Here is a 19,296-nt window from a genome sequence, read left to right as displayed (position 1 = left end):
TCTTTCTTTTTTTTTTTTTTTAAATGATAGGATATTACGGACTTTTTTTTGTTTGTTTTTAATGTTAGGACCATGTCTATTAGGGCAATAAGGAGCTGAAAGCAGGGAAGACTGTCTCCCAGCATGCTTAGGTGTCCTTTTAAAGTGAGGGAATGTGGTCACTTGTCACAGAAGGTAAATGTAAGTAGCACATCGTGTTGAGTCTGGTCTCTTTCTTTGCAATTAGGAGTTACAATTCCCAAAAGAATTCAAAGGACTGTTTTAGCCAAATATGTATGATGGGCATGGATTAAAGAAATGGGGGAATGGGGAGTTTCTTATAAAAAGGAGCTTTTTAGTTCATGGAATTTACCCCCAATTTCACGTGGAATTATTTTTCAGAGACCTTTTTTTCTTTTTAGGTTTTATTTTTTGACTACTAAAACCAAATGTATCTCTTTAAGAACTTGAAAATCATTTGAAACTAGCATGCAAATGGCATTACTATTATTATTATTTCCATCTCCAGTGTTCCAAGACTTGTGGGCGAGGGGTGAGGAAACGTGAAATCCTGTGTAAAAGTGCGGCCACAGCAGAGGGCCTCCCTGAGAACCTGTGCTCCAGCAGCCCCCGACCAGAGTCCCAGGAGGGCTGTGTCCTAGGACGGTGCCCAAAAAACAACCGGCTACAGTGGGTCGTCTCTTCATGGAGTGAGGTATGAGTTTAGAGGTAATGCTGGGTTTGGGGTGGTGGTTTAACACTCGGCTGACCCACCGGCATCCAGATGCTCAAAGCTTCTTTCTATTCCACACACATATACCAGGTACATTCTACTAATTTATGCTTCCCTCCTGATATCTTCATCAAATATTGATAAAGCACCCATCGCACTGATTGGGCAGGGGAGGTAGAAAACTTCACATAGCAATGGTATAGACACATAGGTAAGGTGTGTGGAGGGTATGGTGGGGGTCTGTAATTCCATGGGAGAGCTTGAGGCCCACCCAGGCTGACATCAGGACGAATCCTTGTCAGAAGAGACCTTCCAGGAAGTGTGAGCCTGAAGGATGAGCGGGAATCTGGCAAAGGCAGGGCTGCGGAAAGGTTGTTGGTCCAGAAGAGATATATCAGTGAGAGAATATAACACACTCAGTAAGAATGGAACACAGGTGTGCTGGAGCTGGAAACTCCATCAAGAACAGGTCATGAGGGCCTTGGGGAACAGCCTAGAAATATATCCCATAAACATTGGGGAGTGAATTAAAATTTTAAGCAGTGGAACAGGCAGGTTTTCGTTTCAGAGAAAGGGGAGCCGATACCAAGCAGGCAAGCCCAGAGGCAGGAAAGGGGCCAGCATGGGTATTGCAGTAACGAAGGCAAAAGACGGAAGTGTTTCAGGGATGAAGAAAGGTAATATCTTTGAGAGTTCCTAGAGCGGCCATCTGGGACCTTCAGGCCTGTGCAGGGGTAGCAGAAAAGGAAGACTTGAAGCTGCCTCCTAGATTTCTGGCTTGGGAAACTCGGTTGAGTTCACAGACATAGGAAACATGAGTAAAGGAACCAAGCCAGAAGTAGGCTCTGATAACCTGTGAGCCGAGGTCTCTGCTCTTAAGGAGTTCACAGTCTGGTGAGGGAGACAGATGCCTAGAAAGAAAAAAGGTCAAGAGTGAGGACGGTGAGGTTCATTGGAGAAGGGGTTTCTATCCCAACAGACTCTGGATCTTTTCCATCAATGCCCTTTTATTCTGTCTAAATGATAAATATGTAGCAATACGTCCTCTCTTGTCCTCACTCACTTTCTTTGAGACATTATATCCCAGTGGCTAAGGGCTTGGGCTCGAGTCAGACTTACCCCGTTGAAATGCAGCCTTTAAGATGTACTATGGGTGTGACCTTGGGCTCACTGCTTACCGTGGCTAAGCCTCGGTTTCCTTGTCTGTACAGTGGAGCCAACACTTGCACCTCCCGCACAGAGCTTTTGTGAATATGAAACTCAGTGTCATCCTTTGTTGTTTGATTGTTACCCTCATGCCAGTTCTTAGTTACTCAGTTCATCAAGGCCCCATATGTTATCCCGTCAGGAACGGGTCATGAGGGCCTCAGGGAACAGACTAGAAATAGTCTGTTTTAAAATACTTCAAAACAGGTTTTCTCACACTGATTTCATCCTTCTCTCCCTCTCTCTCAATTTTTTTTTTCCTGCCCTAACTCAACATGTCAATCAAGAGAGAGGGAGGGGAAATAGAAAGGACAATCAGCTGCCTCTGATCCTCATCTGTGTCCTGCCTCCTTGGCACAGACTCCCAGGCTCTTAGAGAGGACTCAGGGAGATCTGGACCCACAGGTGTTGGACCCCAAACTGGACATGCAAATCACCACCACACAGATCCTGGTCCCATCCTCCGCCGTCTCATCTTCCTCTGGGCTTTGCCTCACTCACATCTGTGTGACGTCTCGGGTCCTGCTGGCCAGTGCCTCGTTTTGTCTTACGGTGCTGAGGAGCTCTGGGACTTGGGGAAAGTGACTCAAATTCTCGGGCCTTGGGTTTTTTACCATAGAACATGATGACCTTGGTGCCGTTTTTAGGATCCTTGCACGTGTGCGGTTGACCTGCCGTCATCCCATCCCTTTAATTTCACCTGGATGGTACGTCCTTAGGTTGGAATCCATCTGCTCAGCAGACTTGACTGTGGAGCTCTGCACACTTACGCCTCCTTTCTTGGCTCCTAGTGTTCCGCGACCTGTGGTCTGGGTGTGAGGAAGAGGGAAATGACATGCAGCGAGAAGGCCTCCCCGGGAAAGCTGATCACTTTCCCAGAGCGAAGATGCCGCAATATTAAGAAACCAAACCTGGACTTGGAAGAAGCCTGCAACCGAGGGGCCTGTCCAGCCCGTCCAGTGTACAATGTGGCAGCTGGATGGTATTCATCGCCATGGCAACAGGTGAGCACACAGATTTATGAGGTTTAAGTGAGATTCAAGAAAAGGAGGCAGTCCACCCAGGGTTGCTGTTAGAGACCTGTCCAAATGTAAAGAACAAAGGGCTTCAGTTCTCGGCCAACTCCACCTGTGTGGCCCTGGGCAGGTTACATAATCTGCGAGCCTCAATTTTCACACCAAAAAATTGAGATGATGCTATCTTGCAGGTTTTTTCATGCGTAAATAAGGTAATATAAAACACGTAGTATCTGCCTTGTCACATAGCGCTAATGTTTGCTGCTCCTATTAAAACCTTCAGTGGAGTCTTCTGTGTTTTAGAAATGCTGCTCAGGGTCTCGACGCATTTGGTTCTGTCGTGTTTCTGAGTAATATAATAATAGCTGACATCTGTCAAACCATTGCTGGACACTGTGCTGAGAACTTTCCATGCATTCTCTATTCTCACTTCCTCCTGGGAGCATTCTTGTCCCTGTTGTGTGGGTACGGCAGGGAAAGCTCACAGTTAGGCAGTGGAGCCACGGATACCCAGCTTTTCAGCTCCTCAGATACTAGCAGAAGACTTAGATGAAGTTTGGGTCACATTGGTTTTTTCCTGACTATAGGGTTCGCATGTGATCCTAAGAGAACAATCTGTCCTCAGGAATCCAAAGCTGTGTTTTGGTCCTTGCAGCATTCCGACTGAAGAGCTATGTTGCATAGCTCTTCAAAGAACGCACTGCCTCTACTTCACCATGAAACACAGGGGTGGGCGGGGGTGTGCGAGCACAAGTGTACGTTTCTGTACGTGCATGTGGGTATGTGTTTATATATACATATATGCATGCATGTATACACGTGTATATATATTTGTAAGTACATATACATGTTCTATACCGGGGTGCCAAAGAAATGTACACATTTCAGAGATGTTATCTATGTATTACTTTTGGAAGTTAATTTGAATTACAGTAGCGATGTGTATATGACATTTGTTCAAAAGATGTCATTAATCAAATGAATGCTGGCGTCATTCATTGTATTACAATTTTAATACAGTTTTTTCCTTTCTTAAAATGTGTGTACATTTTTGGCACATATATATATGTATTTATACGTATATATATACACACACACATATATATACATATGTATACATACACACATACATATGTGTATGTATACAGTTGGACCTCGAACAACATGGGTTTGACTTGCATAGGTCCACTTATGCATGGTTTTCTTTCAATAAATACTGTAGCGTATTTTCCTCATGATTTTCTTAACATTTTTTCTCTGGCTTACTTTCATCATAAGAATACAGTATAGCACACACATTAGGTTGGTGCAAAAGCAATTGCAGTTTTTGCAATTGAAATATTTTAAATAAATATAAATTTAATAAAAATTAAATATAAATATAAAATTATTTTAAATTTAAATTATTTAAATTATTTTAAACTGCAGTTTCTTTCGCACCAACCTAATATAACATACAAAAATATGTTTTAATTGACTATGTTATCAGTAAGGCAATAGTAGGCTAGTAGTAAAGTTTGGTGGAGTCAAAATTATATGTGGATTTTCAACCGCACAGGGTTCGGCACCCCTAAGCCATGTTGTTCAAGGGTCAACTGAATATGTGTGCCTTTGGGAGGATCTGGGAAAGAAAACATGGAGGAAAGGAAAAGAAATTAGCATGAGTTTATCTCTCGAAATGACTAGGCCCTGTACTAGGTGCTATACCTAGTGCTATGGATTTTTTCGTGAGATTTTTATCATTATTTTACTCATTTAATAGATTTGGAATTTAATTCTTGTAAGAGTAGTTAGATCAGTAAACAACTGCCAGCATGCCAAATGTGCTCCCCTGCCTGTTTTTGTAAATAAGGTTTTATTAGAACACAGCCATGCTCATTTGTTTATGTGTTTGTCCAGGGCTGCTCTCATGCTACACAGGCAGAGTTGAATATTTGCAAGAAAGACCTTATGGCCCACAGAGCCTAAAATATACTATTCTTACCTTTACAGAAAAAGTTTGCCAAGTCGTGGTTTGATAACAATCATACAGCTATATTTGAATTGTAGGCTAATTCTAAAACTCATACTCTTTCCACCTGAATGTATTTTTTTCCATTCCAAATACCAGTTGTCCAAGAGGAAGTCTTCACCTGTCTGTAACAAAAGAAAAATAAGCATAATTAGTAAATTTTTCAAGCAAACAAAAACATCAGTTTAAACAAGAAAATAACCGGGAAAAAGACGGCCCTTTATTCTTTGGTTAGGAAATATTATTTTTTTCCAGACACACAGGAAAATTTAAGAAAGTTAACAGTCCTTGTTAGTTATCTATTTTTTTGAAAAAAAAATTCTAATTGAACAGTAAAATCACTGACTTCTCGGAAGCACCATGTCTACCATGCTAACCCAGAATTTGGCTAAGCACCGATAGCATAATTCCAAAGCTGTCCCAGTGTATCATTTCTGTCCTAGTTTTGAACTGTCCCCTCCCCTAGTGCATCTGCAGAGATTCTCTGGAATTCTTTAAATACTGTGATTAATTGCCTAGATGTGTCTGTATTTGTTTCTGCATTCTTATAGCAACTTCTGTATTTCTGGAAGCTCTCTTCTTTATGAGTCTCTTTAACTTGGAGACACACACTGTTGGGTGAGAAAGCACTAGCCTAAGATTCTGCTAATCCGATCAAACGGCTCCCCCATGTTAGAAGGGACTCTGGACTGGGAGCACATGGATCTGGCTCTAGACGACCCCATTTTATCAGTAGGTGCCTTGGTAATATCATAAAGCATGGAGATGCCGTCTCTTTGATATCACTGACATTCCAGCTGAATGTTTCTGACTCCTTCCTCTTTTTCCTCTTCAGTGCACAGTGACCTGTGGAGGAGGGGTTCAGACCCGATCAGTCCACTGTGTTCAGCAGGGCCGGCCCTCCTCAAATTGTCTGCTCCAACAGAAACCTCCAGTGCTACGAGCCTGTAATACAAACTTTTGTCCAGCCCCCGACAAGAGAGGTAAGAAAGATCCTACCTTCCAGTCAATTTTACTAGTAGTCTTCAGAGAATTTTTCAAAAACCCACCCTATTGGGTTGTGTAGTTTGTATGTTGCACACCTCAAAGGGGTGCTATTCACATCAAATTCTATGTGAACAGTGCTTCTTGGAGCTGAGCAAGCCACAAATCCAGGCAGTTTCTGCTCAAAATGGTCTTGTACGCAGAGAACATTTAATTCTATGATAAGGCTTTTTAATCATTGATTCTTACTTTGAAATGGGGGAAATGGTAATCTTGCGAGTCCTTTTTCCTAAACTAAATTTTTGGTTAAACAAAAAGGTAAGCACTGTGTGCCAGAGTGGGAATGCAAGAGTGAACAAGAATTGCCCTCGTGGAGCTCACGTTTTAATTGAGAAGTTAGTACAGTCAATTACAGTGACTATGTATTATCCTAGGACGAGAGCTTAAACGTTTCCTTAGTTCAGATCAGTTCAAATGAAGTGCAGTGAGGGAAAATGGGAAATTCAGCTATTTGAGTGAACTATGCCATTCCTTACTAGTGCAACTTATTTTAAAGTAATCTTACAAACACCATGAGATATTTTTTCAGCCTAATCAGATTTCCTTAGGCTAAAGAAACGTTTTCCATCATGTACCTGCTGAGTTTTCCTTTTACCTAATCGCAGTTTTTCTAAGACTGCCCAATCTCTTACTCTATGCTTTCTAATTGGTGGTTAATCAGATTCAGGACTGTTACTCACTTCATCTCCCCTGTCCATTTCACTTCCCATCTCAATCTAGAATCTACTTCTTACATAACCTTGGCTCTGGGCATCGCTTTTTCTTCCTCTACTTTCTCTGCTATGTTATCTGAGGCTCGCACAAGACCAGAAGACAGTAATATAGCAGTTGCTCAGAGCCAGACCACCTCTAGGCAATAGTGGAATCCTACAGACCTGCAGTCTTTTTCAACAGAAAGCTTATGGGGAAAGAAACATGCATTTTGAGCAAGTAGTCTGGGCGAACATGACCAGGTCCTCCTTTCTTAATTAGCAATGATTTCAAATTTCCACCCTTTAGTCAGGTGGCCCCAGACATACCCACACATACAAAGACTGTGGGAAGGAGATCCTGGGGCCTTGTCGGCCATTTGAAGAACTACCTTTTATTCTGAGTGGCTGGGAGCGTTTGGGACAGAGGCAAGACATGGCTTATGTTTTCAAAGGATCACGAGCGCCACGAGGGGATGGGATATGTGTGTAAAAGGGGATTTTAGGCAGAAGAACCAAGGCTCCAAGCAGGAACTGTAGGCAGTTCTGAATCACAGAAAAATAGGCTACAAATTGGGAGCAGTAGGAAAGCTTTGCACGCCGTGACCCAAGAGCTTTGGGTCACGGCGTACAAAGCTCTCCTACTGCTCAGTGGAGAGCCACTGAGGACGAATTCAGAAGGAACATGAGTGGGTACCCGTGGGCAATGTATGGTTTTGGGTGAGATGAAGGTAAAGCAACTTAAGGCTTGCATAGAGGAGGGGAAAACCACCCCAGCTGGGAATCAAAACATTTTATTCACGTTTAGGTTGGACCCTAAATATTTTTCAAGTAAAAAATCCTTGACAATCTAATAAAATGGGCCCTAACTCTCCAAACCTGTGTTTATGTTTACATAAAGGACATCTTACTTACAATTTCATGCACATTCTGTATCTCATGCGGCCCTTCTGGGTAAGAATCCCTGATGTGCAGTGTCCTGCTTCCCATCGATAATCAAATCCGTTATCCTATTTAAACAATGCAAGAAGTTAGAAAGGACTGGGGTTGACTTAAACCCAACTTAAATAGTTGCAAATTGGCTCTGAGATTTATTTAAACCTACACAGTGTTGGCAGCCTGGCCTCCAATCCAGGTCTCCCAACTCTCAACTTAGTAGGCTCGTCGCTCCCCAAAGAAACTTGTGTGCACCAGCGGCAGCACCCTGCATGCTTGTTAGAAATACAGCATCCAGGCCTTCACCACAGACCTCCTGAATGAGAACCAGTGATGTCACGAGATCCTCAGGGGATTCTGAATGTGCTATTCTAGGGACGTCCCTTGGCTACTGGGGGTTAGAAGCAAACATTAATCTCTGGCTAGATAGGAGTTTTTCCTTAACATCCACTTTTCCCCCACCTGTTTAAATTGTGCTAAAGGTCATTAGTCCCTTTTGGTGTCCTAAGCCTGCTTTCCCCACTCTCGTGCTAAAATCCTAATGGCTAATGAGAGACACTCAGAGGCAGACAAGTAGAGTTGTAGGCTCTCCCCATGGAAAAAGAGGTTGCGCCTTTTCCTAGCATGCTAAATATGTTGTCTCCTTTTAGAGGATCCATCCTGTGTAGATTTCTTCACCTGGTGTCATCTAGTTCCTCAACACGGTGTCTGCAACCACAAATTTTACGGTAAACAGTGCTGCAAGTCATGCACAAGGAAGAGCTGATCCCTGCCCGCTCCTTAGGGCCAGGGTCTTACCTTTCAACGTCTGGAGACACCAGCAGCTCCCAAATGGTTTGCAGTGTTTGAGGAGCCGGCTCTGAGGAACAGACAGGCTTCTGATTCAGTTCCCCAAAGCACATGGTACTCTGAAGCACTTGAAAATGGGAAGCGACGACAAATCTGACTTATAAAGAAACAAACAAAACAATGTCAATTTGCACTGTTACACTAAAGAAGTGACGAATCACACTGAGATACATCAACTTTGGGACAGATTCCCTCTTTGACTTTGAAAGGGCTCCATGGCAAAGACATCTGTTTGGATAAGGTCCTTTAAGACTTCAGGTCACAGACAGTTGGAGAATCAAATACGGATGGAATACTGACTTGGAGCTCACAGTTTGCACCCCAAACCAGGAGTTATACAAGAAGCCAAATGGTGCTCACAACTGTGCTTGCTGCTGGACTAGCAAGCTTCATGTTATGTCTATTTAGTGTGCGTGTGTTGTTTTTATTATTTTGTTTAAGGTATATTCTGCTTATAGAAAGTCTCCAAGACTAAAATTCACAACTTGAAAAGTATTCCAAGGAATAGTCTGTAAACAGGGCAACATGGACTACTTAAGATCTCCATTTAATTGAAATTCACACTCTGGAGACAAAAAGAAAAGCTCTTAAGAAAGGCAAATATTGATGCCCTACACATTATATCAACCTCATAACTTTTGGTGCTAGCTGAACAAGTAGACAGGATCCTCGAGTCTGCTCTTTGGGAATCGGAATGAGTGAGATGTCCATTTCTGGTAAAAACCTAAAAGGAGTTAAATAGCAAAATCACAGTGTGTTGAAGGAAAGGAGACCATCATTTGTAATGCTCCCTACATATTATCAGAGCTGCTTGGAAAATTAAAGGCCACTTGTGGTTGTTTCCTACCAACTGACATGTTTAAATTTGCCCTAGGATTTAGTTAACAAGAAAAAAAGTCATAGTGGCAATAGAAAAATCCGTCTGTCTTCCTGCTATGTTAATATTAATAAATCACAATATGCCAAGACCCTTCAATGAATAAGAGTATTTTACAATCTTCCAGATGATATTTTCAGTCTTCAAAAGCCAGTTGTTGGTTGGCACTAAGGAGTTTAAAATTGTTCTCAATTGGAAAAACACCACACTATTTTGCCAAAACCAAAGTAACTTACAAGACTGTGTCCTTCTGTAATTTTTTGAGATGCGGTTTATAAAAGACATATTTATATAATTCTACTCTATTCCTCAACTTCTTTGATGAAAGTAACCCAATTTTACTGCTTTAAAAAGTCTCAATTCAAACAGGGATTTGCCAGCTCAGCACAACCAACTACATAGTGGTTTGTTAAATTTAGAGTATCCTTTGTTCCCATTGTAATTAAAATCATGTATTCTGGAGTCTCAGAGAAATCATTAGAATATTCCCTCAACCTACTTGTCTTGGCCTAGAGTAGTGGTCATTTTATCATCTGAAAAAAAGTTCCACATCATCACCCCTTGCCCTCTGAAAAATTGCAAGTTATTTGTACTTTATATAATTATCATTTTATTATTTTATGGAAAAATTAATTTATTAATTAATAGCCTATTATGTGTTCTCACTTGCTTCTCTGAGTGATATTAATTCTGAGGAAAAGTGTTGAATAAAACCATGAGTTATAGAGAAAAGTCAAAATATATGTAATATTTAATTATTTTATAAGTTTTATAATAAAGTGTTCTGTTTCTTTATCTTTGAAACTTGTTAAGTTCTTGAATAAATTAGAATTCTGTCAGTTATCTCCAAGGTGATTAAACTGTGTAAATGTTGATTAAGAATCTCAGAGTAATTTCTCAATGAAAAATTGAAAAAAGTTGTGGGGGAAGATATTAATGATTTTAACTATTTGTGTATGAGAAAAACAGAAACCATCAAATGCTAGGATGAAATAGATGTCATATTTACCATCTTATGGGGATACTGAATTATTTTTTTCTACTCTAATCATCATATAAACATTTATTTATGGAAATCATCCAAGTTAGTGAGATAAACCTACCATAAATGTATTTAGCTTTTTTTTTCTATTTGAAAGTCATTCTGTAAAATTATTTTGCAGGGAGGAAGAAAAAACTAAATAGGAGCCCAGAAAAAACCCACCTCTATATGGTCAATTAATCTATGACAAAGCATGCAAGAATATACAATGGGGTAAAGATAGCCTCTACAATAAATGGTGTTGGGAAAACTGGGCAGGCACATGCAAAAATATAAAACTAGACCAGACTACTTTCTTACACCATATATAAGTATAAACTCAAAATGGATTAAAAACTTAAATGTAAGATCTAAAACCATAAAACTTCCTGAAGAAAACAGGCAGTATCTCTTTGACATCACTTTTAACAATATTTTTTGAATCTATCTCCTTGGCAAGGAAAACAAAAGAAAAAAATAAACAAATGGGACTATATCAAACTAAAAGGTTTTTGCACAGTGAAGGAAACCAACAAAATGAAAAGACAACCTACTGAATGGGAGAAGATATTTATTTGCCAATGATATTGAATAAGGGATTAATATCCAAAATATATATGAAACTCATACAACTTAACATCAAAAAGAAACAATCTGATCAAAAAATGGGGCAGAGGACTTAAACAGATATTTCTCCAAAGAAGAAATATCTTCTTTGGATGGCCAATAGATATATGAAAAGATGCTCAGCATCACTAATCATTAGGAAATGCAAATTAAAACCACAATGAGATACCACCTCACACCTGTCAAAATGGCTAGCATAAATAAATGAAGTGTTGGCGAGGATATGAAGAAAAGGAAACCCTTATGCGCTGTTGGTGGGATTGTAAATTAGTGCAGCCACTAACAGTATGGAGGTTCCTAAAAACTTAAAAATAGAACTACCATAAGACCCAGTATTCCACTTTGGGGTATTTATCTTAAGAAACCCAAAACAATTTGAAAAGATATATGCACCCCTTCGTTCATTGTGACATTGGTTACAACAGCCAAGATATGGAAGCAATATCAGTATCCATTGACAGACAAATGGATAAAGATGTACTACCGTACTCATATACATAATGGAATATTACTCAGCCATAAAAAGAAAAAAACATGATATCTTGCCATTGGGACAACATGAATGGACCTCGAGGGTATTGTGCTAAGTGAAATAAGTTAGACAAAGAAAGACAAATACTATATGATGTCACTTACATGTGGAAACTAAAAAACAAAAGAAATGAACGAAACAGACACAAACTCACAGATACAGAGAACAAACTGATGGTTGCCAGACGGCTGGGGGGTTGGGAAGCTGGGTGAAAAGCGGAAGGGATTAAGAAGGACAAATGGGCAGTCATAAAAACAGTCACAGGGATGTAAAGTACAGCATCGGGAACATAGTCAATAATATGGTAATAACTATTTATGTATGGTGTCAGATGGGTACTAGGCTTATGGGGATGATCACTTCATAAGTTTCCCCGAAAAGAAGACCTAGTCAGACCATCAGCTCTAATGCGTCTTTTGGAGCAAAAATTAATATGAGACCCAGTCTTATTTTACTATAAGACCAAGTATATAATATATTATATAATATAATATAATATCGGGTCTTATATTAATTTTTGCTCCAAAAGACACATTAGAGCTGATGGCTTGGCTAGGTCTTATTTTCGGGGAAACACGGTATTAGGCTGGTGCACAATTAATTGAGGATTAAATGGTTAAAAATAACTGCAAAAACCGCAATACTTTTGCACCAACCTAATACATGTCTAATCACTGCTGTACACCTGAAACTAATATAATACTGTATGTCAACTGTAATTGAAAAATAAAAATAAATATTTTTGTAAAAGATGAATGAAGGATAGGAAACTAGAAAATATAAAGAAACTTTGCAAATGTTCTCTTGGCTAGTCTTCCTCAGATCAGAGCTAAGGGAAAGGCCTTGGGATGTGATTGGAGATAAAAGCTAAAAGCTAGGGTAACAACCTCAAAAGAAACAATCTCAAACCAAAACAAAGAAACAAAAAGACCTAGAGCTTTATTTACAAATTATAATTCTAAAGGGTGGGCTCTGCCCCAGTTTAGTTGTAGTGAATTGATTTCACCAGAATTTAGTACTCCACAATCGTACATAATTGTACCAAGTTCAAGATCATTCTGGGCTATGATTACAAACTTTTTATATTCCTTTTCACTGAATAACTATTAGATCAAATCTCTGTGCAATCATCAGTTTCCTTCCCTAACAAACATTCAAATTCTTAAAAAAAACACACACAAAACAACAAAAACAAAAAAAAACTAAATTAAAAAGCAATTTACTCAGGTTTTCCAAATTTTAAATCATCATACCAGTGGAGACTAAAAACTATCTGGGCAAATCAAGTCCAATTGACCTGAATATACAGTATTTTCCCCTGCATGTGTGATTACATATATATAATAAGTGGATTATTTATACATATGTATTTTTATTTAAGAGGATTTTTATATGAATTGTTGCTATCTGGCAAACAAAAGAAATTATGGTTAAGAATTAAAAATGGAATAGATGGCAAATAAAATAGATGACATTAAAGAGAAGGTGTCTTTTACCTTTTGGTAATAAACTACTATTAATAAAACTAAGCATATATTAGTATTTAATGTATACTAGGTACTATGCTAATAATCCCTTTATATATGTTATCTCATTCAATCGTCACAACAGCCTTGTTAGGAATACACAGTTATCTTCCCATTGCAGGTGAGGACTCTGGATTCAGAGATCCTGTATTTGGCCCAAGGGCACATGGTCATTGAGTGATGGATCAGGATTCAAATCCAGGTAATTATTCTCTTGACACTGTGCTGCATTACCCTGGGAGAGATGACTTAAAAAGGACATCTAGGTCTTAGAACTCTATTACAGCCCCTGAGATGCATGTGAAAAGGATTTGGTCATAAATGAGTTAACAATGGAGAATTATGGACAGAGCTGGGATGATTTAAGATGCGGAATTGCGAATGCGAGGTAATACATTCCCACTTAGCCTGTGCTTTCAACAAATGCTACTTAAAGACTTGCGGCATAACTAAGTATTCGTCGTATCTTTATCCTCTAATAATTTCTACTCTCAGGAATGATAGTGTTTCCTGGGCAATAGAACCTGAGAGTCTGGAGCCTACAATGTCAAGTCCATTCGGATAGAGAGGACACAAGCAAGAGAGTGAGGAACAGTGCTCTTGGCATGGATTCTCTATGCTAACTGAAAGGAAGGGTGATCTCACAGCAGCGTGTATCATGTAATAAATGCTTTGGGGAATGAATAGCATAGGACCCAGTAGTGCTAAATGCAACGTAGAAAAAGGTCATTTACTTATTATGTTCTATATGGGTTTATTTTAGAAACTAAAAATACCGGGGATGCCAAAAATGTATACAAGTGGACACTTTGGTCACCGTTGCTCAAGCAGTAGTGCGCCGTAATCAGAAGTGTCTGGACGCTGATGGTAACCACTTTGAGCACCTCTTGTGATTGCAGAAGTCAAACGTGACTTGTATTTATCTTTTGTTATCAGTATATATTATTATAATTTTAATAGTTTTTTTCCTTTCTTAAAATGTGTATCCATATTTTTGGCACCCTCTATACATACAGTAAGTCCTCACTTAATATCATCAATAGGTTCTGCAGACATTAAACAAAACGATGAATGACGAAATCAGTTTTGCCACAGGCTAATTGATACAGACAAGAGTTAAGTTCCTACAGCTTCTCATCAACAGCATAACAAAATGACGCTGACCGAAACGATATTATTTGAGGACCCGCTATGTACAGAATTCATGTTTTGTTTACCTTACCTGGTCTTCCCAGAAGATCTTAAGTCCTCAAACACCTCTGTGGGCTCCACTGACGCTCAGGATTTTCACACTGGAAGTAACTTTTCATCAGTCAGCACTGGGTCTAAGTCACTGTAGCTTCCTCGTCCAGGGAGGACCAGGGGGAGAAGTGAGTCTTGAACTGCTGTCATTCATTTACTATCATCTTGAGTTTCCCTCTAAACACAAAACACCTCTACTAAATATTTATCTGTTTAAGTAAAAAAAGATTTGCTCTAATAAAATATTGTTTAAAATGAAAATGGATAGCTTCTTTAAATGGAAAATTTGTATTATTATGCCATAAATAGAAGATAGCTATAAAAGCAAGTCCACTAAATAATATTAACCTTTACATTGTTAATGTTAATTAAAAATATAGTCACAATAATTGGTTTATAGAACTCATACTGAAAAAAAATCCTCAAATAGAATAAGTGAACTGTGCATACATAGTTCCTCAGAAATATTCAGTTCAGTATCACTAAGATCAGGATAAAGATGGAATTTTCTGTTGATAAGATTGTTTTTATCTTGAAACCCCATTCACATGTGTACATAGAAAAGGCAAATTATTAGATTGGGGCAAAAGTAATTGCGGTTTTTGCAATTATTTTTAACCTTTTAAACCACAATTACTTTTGCACCAACCTAATACATCCATTTATCTGTACCTTTGCTGATAGAGTTAGACATTGACAATCACGATATAAGTGACTTTTGTTCAACAATTTTTGTGTAGACAGAAGCCACCAGGAGCAATATCCAGAATATATTTTTCTGAATGTGTCCAGTTGCTAGTTTCTGTAAAGTAATGGCAAATTGCCTTACCCATGCACACACCTAAGAAGAGATACTTGCAAGGTATTTCTAAGTGTTTTCCTGACCTGTGTTTAGTGAGGGTCACCGCTGAGTTCATAGTCACATCATTCGAGAACACAAAGTAATTTATATGATTGTTGGTTGATTTAATGGACAATTGAGGTTCAAGGAGTATTCAGCATCCTAACTGGGTTGGAAAAGCGGCACCAATGTCTAGGAAAAGGAAATCCTTTGGCCATCTCTCCCTAACCTGTGCCTCTCTATTCCTCTTCTTCCCTACACTGCCTTGGCCAGCCCACAGAGGCTGCCTCTGCCCCGTACAACTTGGGAGATCGCCTGACATTACCTGGTGTTGCACAGCAATGCCCAACCACATGTTGGGAAACACTAGTACCCTTAACCCCCTACCTCCGTGGCTAACAGATCCTAAAGCTGGTGTGCAGTACAACATATGGCATTTTCGCTGTGATACGTTAACAATCAGAGCCCTTGGAGGAGATGGCCTTTGAAAGTGAACCAGGGCCAGGGGCTGTTCCTGCTCAAGACAAGGCCCAGACACGTTGCTCTCCGACTCCCTCCTCTCTCCTCTGTTATGTGACTGGCGCACAGGAAGGCTGGGGCAGCCCCCTCTTGGCAGAAGGCCTAGCCGGCTCTACTGTTCTTGAAGACTTTCATTCCATGTACTGTGGGGTTGAGTATCTCCCCTTTCTTGGAAAGAGGGTCCTCTCCCTTTGAAAGCAAGTTGGATCTAGAAAAAGGCTCTGGATAATAGTTTCTAAATAATTAGCGACATCACAGTCACCTAAGAATATTTTACATAAACTTCCCAGGCCCCATTCCAGAAATTTAATTAATTATGCCTGGGGTAGGGCTTGGGAATTTACATTTTAAAAGGCATTCAAGTTTCTCAAGGAAGAGCTGGTTTTGGAACCACTGTTCTAGGGCAAATAAAGAAGAGCCTTGGGTCTGCCTGCCTTGTGGAGGCAGAGGGGTTCACTTGGCACCATGCCCTCTGGCGTAGCTCTGCAGGGGTCTGGGCCAAGCTTAGCTAACAATGAAGGGGACCTATTCTCATCCTCTCCATGTAAGTTTCACCTGGCAAACTCTTGAGGCAGTAAATAATGTGTCAAGGGGAGGACTCACAGGGACGGACCAGTTCCCTGGTCATCTTTCTCTCAGTTTCTTCTCATCTCCAAGCATGTCAGTAGCCTACAGCAGAGTTTGGTGGGCAGTGGATTAGCAGTATTGAGGACAACGGGCCATTTCTCTGTCAGGTACCTACATGCAAGAGCTGATATACTGTGTTTTTTTGTTTTTGTTTTTGTTTAAAAGGAAAGGGCATGCAATAAAAAAGTCTGTGAAATTCCCATCAGAAAGTGCCTTTTGGCAAATTACTCCCAGGGGCACATGCCTGTGTGTGTGTGTATGTGTCTCTCTGTGTGAGTGTGTGTGTGTGTGTGTGTGTGTGTGTGTGTGTGTGTGTAGAAACCCACAGTGCATGAAAACAGTTAAGCTCCTGAGATCCAGAGTCAAGGCAGAATGAAGGCTGCTGTTCTATTTCCTGCCCAGTCATTAGGTGCCAAGAGGTGAATTAATCATTTTTATGAATCGGGCCAACTGTCACTTCCTTACAAATTGCCAGAAATACACTGGCTGACACAACTGAATGAAAACGGTAACTTTAGCTTTTGTACTACAGTAGACAAAAGAAACGTCTTTGATAATATAGGGAAGAGCTGCTAGAATGATGTTTTTTGGCCATGCTAAAGTACAAACAAGTTTATTTCATAGTATGTGCTGTTCTGGGCCTCTGTGTTTTTCTTGTTTAATGGCTAATTTCATTAATTTATGAGATTTTTAAAAGATTGAGTCCAGATATTTAAAATGAACATGTCTGGATTTCCAGTCAAGAGGGTGGAGTAGGTTAATTCTGTGCTCACCTCCTAGGACCACATCAAAATTGCAACTGAATTATAGAACAACCATCGTTGAGACCCACCTGAAGACTAGATGAACAGAATTCCTATAACTGAGGATATAAAGACGAAGCCACAACAAGACTAGAGTGGGCAGATGCCATACCCATGGTATGGCAGTTAAGAGTCAGGGGGGATATCTCGGCTGTTGAGGTTCCCCCTGAGTAGCGAGGGGCTCAAACCCCCCACTGGGCTCCACAACCCAGGGCATCAATACCAGGAAGAGGAGTCCCCATAACATCTGGCTGTTAAAACCAGTGAGGATTGTGTCTGAGAAAGAAGAAGGTACTGCCAGAGACAAAGGTGCTTCTCTGAAAGGGACCATCACAGACCCACTCACTCTAAGCTCCAGTACAGGACCAGCAGCTCAAACAGTGTGAGGGACATATGGGGTGGGAACTAAATTGACTAACTTCAGGGTGAAGCTAGAGGGGCAACTGTCTCTGGGGATGGAAGCGCTGGTAGGTGCCATTGTTCCTTTGTTGAACTCTCCTCCCATCTAGCCGGCCCAATGCAGGAGGATGGCTGCGTAATACTCCATTGTATAAATGTACCACAGTTTCTTAATCCAGTCATCTACCGATGGGCATTTCAGTTGTTTCCATGTCTTGGCTATTGTGTATAGTGCTGCAATAAACATAGGAGTGCATAAATTTTTTTGAATTAATGAAAAGCTGGGATAGCAATATTTATATCGACAAAACAAATTTTAAAACAAAGGCTATAACGAGAGATGAAGAAGGGCATTTCAAAATGATAAAGGGATCAATCCAACAAGAGGATATAACTCTTGTAAACATCTACACACCCAATATAGAAGCACCGAAATACATAAAGCAAATACTGATGGACATAAACAGAGAGATCAACATTAATACAGTCACAATAGGGTACTTTAACATCCCATTAACATGGATGAATAAATCATCCAGACGGAAAATCCACAAGGAAACAGTGGCCTTAAATGGTGCATTAGACCAGATGAACTTAATTGGTATTTCTAGGACATTTCACCCCCTAGCATCAGAATATACATTCTTTTCAAGTGCACCTGGAACTTTCCAGGATAGACCACATGTTAGGCCACCAAACAAGTCTCCAAAAATTTAAGAGGATTGAAATTATATCAAGCATCTTCACCAGTCACAATGGTATGAAACTAGAAATCAATTGCAAGAAAAAATTGAAAACCACAAATACATGTTGGCTAAATAACATGCTACTCAACCATGAACAGGTTAACAATGAGATCAATGAAGAAATCAAACATGGACAGACCTAGAGGGTATAATACTTACTGAAATAAGTCAGACAGAGAAAGAGAAATGCCACATAATTTCACTTATATGTAGTATTTAAACAATAAAAAAATGGACAAACAAAACAGGAACAAACTCATAGATAGAGAACAAATTGGTGGTCACTACATGGGAGGGGGTTTGGGGGAATGGGTGAAAAAGGTTGAAAGAAATTAGGAAGTACAAATTGCCAGTTATGAAAATAGTCACTGGGGTGTAAAGTAAAGCATAGGGAATATGCTATTGTAATAAATATGTATTGTGAGAGGTAGGTACTAGACTTACGGAGGTGATCACTTTGTAAGGTATATAAAGGTCTGATCCCTTTAGACATACAAACTAATATTGTATGTCAACTGTAATTGAAAAAAAAATTAATTAAAAATAAATAAATAAAACGAACATGTTTGTCTACTTATATACCTGCATAGTCCTAAGCCAATATAGGAATAATTATTATTGTATTCAGTAAATTTCTTCCTTTGTTATGATATTCAGGGCTTTTATTACTTGCAAATAGGTCTGCTGAAGGTCAACACTTTCACATTTTCTTAGAAGTTAGTATTTATTTTCATGCTAAAATCTCTCTGACATACAGAGTCACACTTACCCTTCTGTAGTTTTGTATGCCTAACCTAACATTTTTTCCGACATGTTTGCTATCTAAAACATATTCATTCTTTCAACAAGCGTTTATGGAGCATCAACTGTAATGTGAGATCCAAGCATAGGAACAGATCTTATTTCTAACCCAAAGGGATTGATGCTTGAAAATATGGGATGCTTATCCATACAACAGTTAGGCAATGGTCCAAGGTCATACAGTCCTAAGATTTTTTTTAATTCCTCACTTTTACATTCACGCCAGTCAACATTCGACAATGCTTGCTTTTTAGTTGTATTATTGTCAATAA

General features: G+C 39.6%; 1 protein-coding gene across 2 annotated transcripts in view; it reads left to right on the top strand.

The window, feature by feature from the left end:
* The window catches only part of ADAMTS18 (ADAM metallopeptidase with thrombospondin type 1 motif 18), a 121,538-nt gene extending 111,631 nt beyond the window's left edge, over window positions 1-9,907 (top strand). For both annotated transcript variants that reach the window (XM_033127188.1, XM_033127189.1), the window contains exons 18-21: window positions 509-694; window positions 2,710-2,922; window positions 5,781-5,928; window positions 8,265-9,907. In XM_033127188.1, coding sequence (XP_032983079.1) covers window positions 509-694; window positions 2,710-2,922; window positions 5,781-5,928; window positions 8,265-8,380 — 663 coding nt within the window. In that variant the 3' untranslated portion in view covers window positions 8,381-9,907. The remainder of the gene's footprint in view (window positions 1-508; window positions 695-2,709; window positions 2,923-5,780; window positions 5,929-8,264) is intronic.
* Window positions 9,908-19,296: the final 9,389 nt, after the last annotated feature.

This window comes from Rhinolophus ferrumequinum, chromosome 15, assembly GCF_004115265.2.
Source record: "Rhinolophus ferrumequinum isolate MPI-CBG mRhiFer1 chromosome 15, mRhiFer1_v1.p, whole genome shotgun sequence".
NCBI lineage: Eukaryota > Metazoa > Chordata > Mammalia > Chiroptera > Rhinolophidae > Rhinolophus > Rhinolophus ferrumequinum.
Note: the sequence above shows the minus strand (reverse complement) of the source record. Positions and strands in the feature narration are given on the sequence as shown.